Source organism: Phyllostomus discolor, chromosome 2 (genome assembly GCF_004126475.2).
Source record: "Phyllostomus discolor isolate MPI-MPIP mPhyDis1 chromosome 2, mPhyDis1.pri.v3, whole genome shotgun sequence".
In the NCBI taxonomy this organism is placed as follows: domain Eukaryota; kingdom Metazoa; phylum Chordata; class Mammalia; order Chiroptera; family Phyllostomidae; genus Phyllostomus; species Phyllostomus discolor.
The window spans coordinates 150,543,601-150,555,793 of NC_040904.2; the positions used below are offsets into that span (position 1 = coordinate 150,543,601).

General features: G+C 39.6%; 1 protein-coding gene across 1 annotated transcript in view; it reads right to left on the reverse strand.

Annotated features, from left to right (window-relative positions):
* Positions 1 to 986: 986 nt before the first annotated feature.
* Positions 987 to 12,193, reverse strand: part of YEATS4 (YEATS domain containing 4) — a 30,032-nt gene continuing 18,825 nt past the window's right edge. Inside the window, exon 7 of the mRNA XM_028533038.2 lies at positions 987 to 2,586. Within this exon, the coding sequence (XP_028388839.1) occupies positions 2,417 to 2,586 (170 nt within the window). The 3' untranslated portion in view covers positions 987 to 2,416. The remainder of the gene's footprint in view (positions 2,587 to 12,193) is intronic.

Genomic DNA, 12,193 nt, shown 5'->3' on the forward strand with positions numbered 1-12,193 from the left:
AGGAAAATGGGGACAGACTCCTAGATGGAGAGCAGATGAGAGCTAGTGGCAGGGAGGTGAGGGGGTGGAGGGATGGAGCAAAAAGGAAAAGGGACTCAAGGACATGGACAGCAGCGTTGTGATTGCTGGGGGAAAGGGGGAGTAAGGGGGATAAATTGAATGGAAAAAACAGAATAAAAACATATTTAAAAAATAAAATTCAACCAAAAATATAAAATCTTTTGAGATAAAATTCAATAGTATTACAACCACTTTTAAAATATGCAGCTCAGTGTTCCTGGTAGATTCACAAGGTTGTGCAATCACCTCTACCAATTCCAGAACATTTCGTCACCCCACACGGAAATCCCCTTCGCTCCGTCCCCTGGTATCACCTTTTCGTTCTCATGGAATTGCTCATTCTGAACATTTCATATAAATGGAGGCATACAACGTGGCTTTTGTGCCGTCTGGCTTCTTAAATTTGTTTTCCAGGTTCATTCATGTTGTAGCAGAATCTACTTATTTCCACGGTATGACTATCCTACATTTTATTTATTCACCAGTTGACAGATATTTGGGTTGTATCTTTTTTGCTTATTATCCATAGCCTGCCATAAACATTCATGCACAAGTTTCTGTGTAAAAATGTTTTCATTTCTCTTGGGTGCACACCTACAAGTAGAACTGCTGGGTCATCAGGGTAACTAAGCTTAGCTTTTTGAGGAATTGCCAAACTGTTTTTCCAAGCAGCTGTACCCATTTCACATTCCCACCAACAACATATGAGGGTTCCAAGTGCTACACATCTTCACCAATTTATCGTTTTAAAATTATGACCATCCTCGTGGGTGTGAAGTAGCATCCTGTGATTCTGGTTTGCCTTTTTTTAATGATTCATTATGTTGAGCATGTCCTCCTGTGTTTATTGGCCACTTGCATTTCTTTGGAAAAATGTCTATTCAATCCTTTGCCCATTTTAAAATTGGGTTGTCCTTTTATTATTGAGTTGTAAGTAGTTTCTCTGCATAATCACGGGAGCCTACTTAGATTAAAGCCAACACAGAAATAAGAGCTGACAGAGGGTAAGACGAGCCATGACGACAGATTTTGAACTCTTGTATTCACCAACTGATGTGCAGATTCAGGAATGTGACTCTTTCCCCAGTAGTTTTTCTGATCCATCCCCAGGGCCGACCCTACACTGCAGGCACTGGGGTAAGAGAGAGAAGAAAGCTGAACGATGCCGGCACAATTAGAAGTGCTATCCCCAACTCCCAGAGGGCCTCTGGCAGAAACTTCAAACCAGTGACCTTTACACACCCTCCATGCTTCTAAACACAACTTAAAAAATAAAGCGACCAAGTGAAAAGTAACCAACCCACCACTGCAGATAGAGAAAGGTGTCTTAAAGTGCTAGAGTGGCTAGTTATAACTCTAGAGAACACAGATTCCCTGCATTATGCAAAGGCATGGTTGCATTTTTAGGGCCTTTATAATTTATGTTAATGTTACGTGGTTTCCAAAATACTTTCCTATCTACTATTGTCTCTAGGTTGCCAAGAGGGTTCAGCTAACATGGCCTTAAACATTAAGTACATTAAGTGTTTGAATTATAGTAGGTGAGGCCAAAAGTGGAGGGCTCACCATGTGGATTTGAACAGGAGAGGCTGAGAAACATAGACAAATTAGGGGTAGTGGGTGACGCTGGTGCACAGGTGTTTCCTATGTGTTTTTGGAACATGCAGGAAAGATTAAATTTTTCTATGTGAAAACCAATGACACTATAGTATGAAGGCAGAACAATACAAGATATGATCTTTGCCATCAAAGAGTTTCTGTATACTACAATGGATGCCAGTAAGAGACATGTGATCACGACAGTATGGAGATACATTAATTGTAATGAAACAGTTCCAGGTGCATCAAAGTGAAAAGGGAAAGCAAGAACCACCTCACGAGGCAGGAACAGGATCAGTAAACTACATTTACTGAGTATTTACTGGGTGGGTACGGGCACCTCAGATACAAGAGAATCAGGATGAAGAAAGTTAAGAAATTAAATATACACATTAATCTTACCACTAACTCTAACTACCAGGGAAGTACAAAACAGAAGTTATAATTTATAATGCATTTTTGATGCCTGTCAAAAGGAGCTATACATACAATGTAATCAAAAATTTTTAATTGTGCTTAACATCATAGAATTACCCTAAAATGGGTTGATAAAAATGCCTACACAGCATCCATGTTTTAGACATATATTTTACATTACATACTGCTTAAAAAGCACAGCTACTTTGACCTCGTTGCTGAGAAACCTGTGCCAACAACTACATACATAGTTCTTCTAGGAGGCGCTTGCAGTCCATCCCTCCTCTGAAGTCCACCTTATTTTCAGTTTAGCTTCCTGTCAAGTTCTCTTCAAAACTGTTCATATCTCTTTTGTCTGGTCATCTTCTTCGAGTTTCCTGATTTCATTTTTTAAACAATTTATAGTTTCACGGCTTGCTTTTAATCTCTCCTTAAGCTCTGCAATTTCAAAGCTTGTTTTCTTCTTCGCAGCTTCTAATTTTTCTCTGGTTTTCACTTCAAGCTCTGCAACTAAAAAAAACATATACTTTTATTGGATTATTTCATTTTTTATTAAATGCCTAAGATATGTCATAGAGTAATAAATAAGGCATTTCCTGAGGTCAATATTTCCAAGAAGAAATGTGGACAATTTAAGATATATAACATGAAACATAGGGGTGTGGGTAAGAAAATCTGAGCTCCCAAGAGAGGATCTCAGATATTTTCTCTAACTAATAATGAAATTATGGCCACTAATATTTTAATTTATCATTAGGATTTTATAACAGAGTATCTTTGCTTTTCTCCATATACATGTTAATTTGGAAATAACAAGCCATACAGTCCAAAAGACATTCAGCTAGTGAGAACACTAAATAGATGGTGTTCTTAAGCTTATGTACAGGTAAAACTTACCTAATCAAAATCACACTGGTAAAACAAACCTGTATCCTTTTTTCAAAAAAGAGAGCAATAACTGTCTAGGTTTAAATTTCAGCTCTATCATTTATTAGCTGTGCCACTCTGAATAAGTTATTAATTATCTCTGTGCTCATTTCCTCATTTTTAAAAATGGAGATTATAATAGCAAACACCTCAATATTATTTGTTGAGGAGATTTTAAATCTTTATATAAATGAATTGAGGAGATTTTAAATCTTTATATAAATGAATTCATTTATATAAAGTGTCCAGAATACTATCTGGTACATAAAAAGCCGTATTAACTACTATTATGACAGAGGAACATTAAATGACATTTAAAACATTCTAGCTGGCTATGTAACCAATTGCTAAAGAAAATGTCACTACTGCAAAATAAAATTCATCTATTTAAATATTCCACTTAGTGGTAGCACTGTTTTACAAAGAGAAAAGCCTAGTTTCACCCAACATCTCCACCTTGTGGACATTTCAGGTAATTGCTGATGAACATGAAAAGCAAAGTTGTACTTAGGCTTTAAGTATAGCGTAAAATGATCCCTAATTGGAAGCAGCATGGTTTGGTGAAGGAGAAAAATAAAACCCCTTTGAAATCAGAAAGGCTTGAGTTCGAACACACCCTCAGCCCTTATTAGCCGAACAATGACATCTCTAAGTCTCCCTCAATCTTGTCTATCTATGTGATACGGTTAAAACTTTGTATTTCTCAGAGGATTTATGAAGATTAAGAAATACAGTTGGCCTTGTATTCATGAGTTCTGTACCTGTAGATCAAAAGTATTGGGGGGAAAATGTAATGTTATTGCTAACGTGTACTATGCAGTTAAGCCTAGATCACCACATCTGCACTGAACACATACAGGCTTTCTCTTGTTCCCTAAAGAATACAGTTTACCAATTTACACCACACTTACTTATTTATAATAGAATTATAAATAATCTAGAGATGATTTAAAGTATACAGGAGAATATGCAGAGATTATATACTACACCATTTTATATAAGGAGCGTGTGCATCAGAGGATTATTGTATCCTCAGAGTGTACTGGGACCAATCCCCAAGGAATACCAAGGGAAGATGGTATGTATATGTAAAGCAACTAGCATGTTAAAAACATGTGATAATGTTTTCTTATTTTGCTCATTGCTGGTTACTTTCTTTTTGTGATATATTTTGTAACATGTAAATATTTATATTGCTCTTCTGGTCAAGATGGAGGCATAGGTAAACATGGCTCCTCACACAACCACATCAAAATTACAACTAAACTATAAAACAACCATCACTCAACTTGATTTCTTGAGAAATCAAGTTGAATGGAAGTCTGACAGGTACAGAATTAAAGAGGAAACGACATCCATCCAGACTGGTAAGAGGGACAAAGATGCAGAGCAGACTAGCCCCACACCCATGTGTGGTGGATAAAAATCAGGAGGGATATCTCGGGAGTGAGGGGTCCTAGCTCCACCCCAGGCCCCCCAGCCCAGGGTTCCAGTGCCAGCAAAGTTAACTCCCTATAACTTCTGGCTTAAACACCAGAAAGGACTGAGTCACTGGAAGAAAATGCTGGATTCTCAAGCAGTTCCTCTTAAAGGGACACACACAAACTTAGACTCACTCCCTCTGAGCTCCAGCACCAGGGTAGCAGCTTAAAAGGCACCAGTGGCATACAGGGAGAAACCGCAGTGGCTGGCAACAGAGTGAGAGCTGCGGGACAGCTTTGTATCAGGCAGAACTACAGGCAGAGGCCACTGTTTCTTTTCTGAGCCTTCACCACAGAGAGCCACACAGCAGGCAGGTGGGTACCATATCTGAGACTCCATCAACCTGGCTCACACTATTTACCCTGCCCTGGTGATTCCCTGAGGCTCCACCCCACCCAAGCTGTTTCCAGAGGCTTTTCTATATGGATGACTTGTCTAGGCTTATGCTGCAGATTTTTCTAAGTTTTCTCAAAGAAGCAGCATCTGGCCTTAGCATGCCTTGCTCCTCTTGCTATGTGGCCCCAGGCTCAGCATTAGCAGCAGTGGGCCTTGGTTCAAAGCCTGGCCTTGCTTGGGCACCTCCAAGCCCAGCACAAGTAGAAGCCATCTGCAGATCGCTTTATAGTTTATGCTAAGTGGCTCCAGAGAGACCACAGGCAGTAGCTGACCTTGGCCTGCATCACCCAGGAGACTCTAGAGCCTGTGCACAAAGTGGACAGCTAAAGATTATGTTGGGGCACCATCACCCAAACACCTCCACAAGCAACATGCTCAAGCGGTAGACTCAGAGGGCTCCAGAGCCCTGCTGAAATAAGTCCTGCTCTGTGGAGTGGGCCCCTGCGCAGCTGATGCTCACGAAGGGCAGAGATTGGTTGTCAGTGGCTATAGCCACTCCTTGCAGCTGACTGGCCTGAATAAATCCCTCCCATCAGCAACCAAGGCTCAACTATAAGAGAAGGATGCACTCAGCCCACACAAAGGGCGCACCTCAAGTACCCAGCTTGGGTGATAAGTGAGGTTGTGCCACTGAACCCTACAGGACACCTACTACATTAGGCCACACTACCAAGAGAGGGAGTCATAGCAGCTCTACATAATACATAGAAACAAACACAGGGAGGCTGCCAGGATAAGCAGACAAAGAAACATGGCCCAAATATAAGAGAATAAAACTCCAGAAAAAGAACTGAACAAAATGGAGATAAGCAATCTATCAGATGCAGAGTTGAAAACACTGGTTATAAGGATGCATAAGGAACTTAGTGAGGACCTCAACAGCATAAAAAAGACCCAGGCAGAAATGAAGGATACACTAATTGAAATAAAGAACAATTTACAGGAAATAAGATTAGAGTAGATGAAATCAATGATTTGAAACATAAGGAAGAAAAAAAAATAGTCAGAACAGCAAGAAAAAAGAAGCCCCCAAAATGAGGATAGGCTAAAGAGCCCCTGGGACATCTCCAATGTACTAACATCCAAATGTTAGGGGTGCCAGAAGGAGAAGAGGAAGAGCAAGAAATTGAAAATGTCTTTGAAAAAATAGTGAAGGGAAACTTCCTTAATTTGGTGAAGGAAATAGACATATAAGTCCAGGAAGCACAGCTGAGACAAAGAAATATGGCCCAAATGAAACAACAGAAGAAAACTCCAGAAAGAGAGCTAAGCAATGATAGGATAGCCAACCTATCTGATGGAAAGTTTAAAGCCCTGGTAATCAAAATGCTCACAGAACTGACTGAGCTTGGTCAAAAAATGAAAGAACAAATGAAAGATACCCAAAGTGAAATAAAGCAAAATATTCAGGGAACCAACGGTGACAGGAAGGAAACCAGGATTCAAATCAACGATTTGGAACAAAAGGAAGAAATAAACATCCAACTAAAACAAAATGAAGAAACAAGAGTTCAAAAAATGGTGAGAGGCTTAGGAACCTCTGGGACAACTTTAAATGTTCCAATATCCGAATTATAGGGGTGCCAGAAGTACAAGAACAAGACTAACAAATTGAAAACTTATCTGAACAAATAATGAAGGAGAACTTCCCCCATCGGGCAAAGGAAATAGACTTCCAGAAAGTCCAGGAAGCCCAGAGAATCCCAAAGAAGCTGGACCTGAAGAGGAACACAACAAGGCACATCATCATTAAATTACCCAAGATTAAAGATAGAAAATCTTAAAAGCAGCAAGAGGAAAGGAGAGAGTTACCTACAAAGGAGTTCCCATAGGACTATCTGCTGATTTCTCAAAAGAAACCTTGCAGGCAAGAAGGGGCTGGAAAGAAATATTCAAAGTCATGAAAGACAAGGACCTATATCCCAGATTACTCTATCCAGCAAAGCTTTTATTTAGAATGGAAGGGCAGATAAAGTGCTCCTCAGATAAGGTCAAGTGAAAGGAGTTCATCATCACCAAGCCCTTATTTTATGAAATGTTAAAGGGACTTATCTAAGAAATTGAAGAAGATCAAAAACTATGAGCAGTAAAATGACAACAGACTGACAACTATCAACAACTTAACCTAATTAAAAAAAAACAAGGAAAACAAAAACTAAGCGAACAACTAGAACAGGAAGAGAATCAGAGAAATGAATATCACATGGAGGATTTTCAGTGGGGAGGGGGAGGAGGGAGAGAATGGGGGGGAGGTTCAGGGAATAAGAAGCATAATTGGTAGGCATAAAATAGACGCGGAGACATTAACAATGGTATAGGAAACAGAAGACAAAGAACTTATATATGTACAACTCATGAACAGGAACTAAGGCGGGGGAATGCGAGAGGACTGGGAGGTGCAGAGCGGAGGGGAAATAAAGGGAGAAGTTGGAAAAATAAAAGAAAAAGAAGTATATCAAAACTTTGAACTTTAAAATGACAATAAATTCACAACAATCAACAATTAAATCTAAAAAACATACTAAGCCAACAAGCAAAACAGAAACAGAATCATAGATAGGGAGATCATTTGGAGGGTTATCAGCTGGAAGGGGGAAAAGGTGCAGGGATTAAGTAGTACACATTGGTAGGTACAAATTAGAGAGAGGGGTGTTAAGAACACCATAGGAAATGGAGAAGCCAAAGAACTTATATGCATGACCCATGGACATGAACTAAGGGTGGGGGATTGCTGGAGCAAATGGGAGTACTAGGCAGAGTAGAACAAAGGGGGGAAATTGGGACAACTGTAATAGCATAATCAATAAAATGTATTTTTAAAAGATTTAATAAATAAAAAAATGTTGTTTTCAATTTTCAAATGATGCTTCAGTTTGGAGCAAATCAATCCAATGAATAATAATTATTTGTGCAGGGCCAATTTAACTTACTGGTTTGAAGCACAAATTGTAAGGCTTTACACAAAGATTGAACAGCCTGTTGGTTAAGAAGAGTATGGACTCTGGGTTTAAAATCTTGGTTCTACTTTGTGATACCTACAACATGGTGTTAATAGTGCATCTACCTCCTATGGTTATTATGGAATACAGGTAAGAAATGTTAAGTGCTTGTCTAGTACACAGTAAGCTCTCATTAAGTGTTCATTTTAATTATTCCTTATGGAAGCAGTTATATTTTTAAAAGCTCGATCATTAGTGTTTAAGTAAATTTCCATGTGTTACTAGTATAAATATCTTTATAAACTTTTAATATGCTTCCTAATGAGCAAGCTCTAGCCTGACTACTACTCTATCTAAAAATATGACGAAGTTTTTAAAGCCTAAATTCTGAGGACTGCCTGGGATACAGTCCTGACTCTACCATGAATTATCTGCATTTGTGGGCAAGTAACTTAACCTCCCTAAAAATGCAAAGTGCACCACATTCTTGCTATGAACAACTCTTAAAAAGGTTCCTTTTGCTAATTGGATACACATATGGTCACCCATCATTTGGTTTGCACAGAACTTAAATTACTAGCATAGGCAAATATTTTCCCATTCTATTAACTAGTGATCTCTTCTTTCAGCTGTCCATGTCTTTTGTCCATTTATCAACTGAAGTCTAAAATTCCTTTTTATTTTATTTGCCCGTTTTGGGGTTTGTAAGATACTAATCTTTTGCCATATCTTCTGCAAATTTATTTTTCTTTGTCCATTTGAAATGCAGAAGTTAAATATGTTTTATGAAATCAGATTTGTCTTTCTTTTAATGTAATTTCTTCTAACATCTCAAATATTAAAACTCTACCTTAGCCAGGACAGTCATTTCTCTAATTTTTTAAATAACAGGTTGACTGACTTTAAAAAAGAAAAAAACTATTTAACTATCTTTAATTAAATTTGAAGTTGTTTTGGAAAATGCTATGAAGTAATGATCTAAATCAAGTTTTGCTCTTAAAAGCTTAACGACTGTACCAGTACCACTTTTGGAATTATCTCTTTATTGATTTGATAGTGTTAAAAAATAAAATACAAAACATGCAATTTACTGCTAAGAAGTTCCTAAAGTTATATAGCTCCAAACATAAGTTTTAGCACATAAAAATACATTTATAGAAAAGTATTTTTATAAAACACATTGTGTCTACCTGTTACACATAGATGAATTGTTAGTTTTGTTGAAAACACAAAAATGTGGTCATTTGAATTTTAAAAGAGAAATTTTCTCTCAGTTGGGCACATTTTACGGTACGGGAGAAACTACATCTATGGAGAGCAAATAACCAATAACATTAAAATATCACATTAGAGTGGCAAGATGGCAATGGAGCAGGAGAGTTTATCTGGCACCGCCTCCCAGAACCAAGCTAAAAATAAAAATAAAGAGGGGAACACCCATCGGAAAGGAACTACTGAGGACTGCCTGAGGAAGCAATACTTAACCAAGGACAGACAGGAAACACCTCATGACTGGTAGATAGGGCAGGGACCCCAATGAGGCCGGCACCACTTTCGTGGGTGGCAGCTAAGGGAGTTTCCCCTAGAGGCGAGTGAAGCACGGACATCAGACAGGGTTCCCACATGAAGCCCCAGTATTGGAACCCGCCCACCTAGCATCCAGTGGTGAAAGGCCACAGGGCTTTTTGCGCACCAGAGAGACCCTGCTGGAGACAAGCCACCTTTTCTGTTTACTTTCTTTTGGTCTAAGGGGCCAACGCATAGGTTTCTAGCTCCTGGCCATTCACCTTTGGCTCAGGGGAAGGGAAGGCATCACGGTATGCAGTCATATCAGGGGAGTCTGGAGCGGGAGGCTTGGGGGACAGGCGTGGGGAGTGGCTGTTGGGCTCCTGGTGCTGGGCTTTTATACCATAACAGAGCAGCCATTCTTCTTGAGCAAAGCCAGCCCCTCCCAGAGAAAAAACAATGACCCCAGCTGTGGGAAAACTGCTCTCCCCAGTCTCCTAGCCCATCCTCTGGAATCCTACCTGTCACAGCCTTTGAAATCCTGCTTGCCCACCCAGAAACTTGCTTCCTTTCCCCCAACCTGCAACAACGTAGGCGGACTCAGGAGTGTGAAGAGACTGGCCTTAGGGCTCAGCCTTTCCATATACTTTCCTGGGAACCAGACTGGCACCTCCAACAGGAGAGCCTAGGAATGCCATCAGCCCCAAACTCGGCTCTGAAGAGCCCATCTGCTACCCTAGTAGGAGCTTCAACCTGCTGAGTTCAGGGAAATAGTCCCAGACAGACTCAGACATGTGAACAGCTCACCATCTTCCCGGAAGACTGAACAGCACCTTCCACAGGAAATCCAGGGGTCATATCCTCCCAATTCCACTAGGAGCCCTCTCAGAAACAGAGGCCAGCAGCTAGACTAACTGCAGGACCACAGGCAGAGGTGGAGAAGTGGTACCTACAGTGCTTTCGGTCATGAGTTGACTTACCCTAGACCTTGTGATGATAAAAAGCCAGCAGTGAAGAGCTATGAGGACCAGCCTGAAGCAGCCAAGCCTGAAGGAGACAGCCACAGACTATGGATAGCTTATAGTTTTGAACAGGCTGCCTAGAGCTAGATGGGGACAGACAGTACCTGACATTGGCTTACACCAGCTTCAGAACACCAGAGCCATATCCAGAAGCAGAAGCCAGCAGGTATGCACTCAACTCTGCCAAGATGAATTCCACCTCAATCGTTTTCAATATTTGTGTTATTTTTTCTTTTGCAAAGCTTTTTAACATTTTTCTTTTTCTTCAATTTTGTTCCTATTTTTCACTATTTTTTATTTCAAATCCAATATTTTACTCTTCCCTTTTCTTACTCTATTTTGTCTTCTTCCTTTCCTTTATTTTAGTTTTAAATTTTTTCCCTTTGTCTTGATTCTATTCCTTACTCTTATTATTTCTCCTCCCTCTATCCTCTCAACATCTTTTTATTTCCTTTAGTTACTTCATATTCTTTTTTTTCCTTATAATATTCTTATTCTATTACTACCTTTACTAATCTTTGTTCATTTGTTGTTGATACTGCTTGATGTTTTCGGGGCTATTTGTTATCGGGGCTATTTTTGCTGGTATGAGATTTGTTTTCTGTGTTGTGTTGTTTTGTTCTGTCAGCACCTGTACATAAGCATACAAGACACGGTGGAGGTTGAGACTCTTAGCCAGCTGGAGGGGAGAACACACCAACAAAGAAGCCAACAATTAAAACCAAATGCAACAGGAAAGCCCACATAAACTGCATAAGGGGCATCCCTAAAACCTCCAACTCAGGAGATGAAGGAGAATGCACCATGGAGTCCCACAGGACGCCTACCACAGAGAGCCACCCCATGAAGGCAGGCAGTCAAAGCATATCTAATATGTAGAAACAAACAAAAATAGTCACCTAAAATAGGGAGACAAAGACACAACCCTCATTCAAAGAGAAAGGAGGAATTCCCAGAAAAAGAGCTAAATGAAACTGAAGCAAGCAACTTATCAGATAGAGTTTAAAGTAATGGTTATAAGGATGCGCAAGGAACTTAGTGAGAACTATGAGGAACTTTATGGGAGTTACAAAGAACTTGGTGGGAACTATACCAGAATAAAAAGGGACATAGAAACTATGAGTACGAACCACTATGAGTGGAAAGGAAGAATACAATATTTGAAATGAAGAATACACTAGAAGGAATTAAAATCGGGCTAGATGAAGCAGAGGATTGAATCAGCAAGTTGGAAGACAAAGTAGGAAAAAAACATCCAGTCAGAACAATGAAATGAGAAAAAACTCAAAATGTATGAGAAAAGTGAAGGGAGCTTTGGGACAATATGAAATGTAACAATATAGCATCATAGGGATACCAGAAGAAGAAAGGGAGCAAGGGACAGAAAATCTGCTTGAAAAAATAATGAGAGAAAAGTTCCCTAATTTGATGAAGCAAAAGTCATGCAAATTCAGGAAACACAGAGGGTCCCAATCAAGATGAACTCAAAGAGGCCAACTCTAAAGCACATCACAATTAAAATGGCAAAATTTAAAGACAAAGAGAGAATCTTAAAGGCAGCAGGGAGAAACAGCTAGTAACATACAAGGGAGCTCTGATAAGGCTATCAGCTGATTTCTCAACAAAAACACTACAGGCCAGAAGGGACTGGCATGAAATATTCCAAGGAATGAAAAGCAAGGACTTGCAACCAAGGCTAGTCCATCCAATAAGGTTCTCATTTAGAATGGGGAGTACAATAAAGAGCTCCCCAGACAAAGGCTAAAAGAGTACATCTCCACCAAACCAGCATTGCAAGAGACTGCTAAAGGGACTGCTTTAAGATGAAATAGAGAAGAACACAGG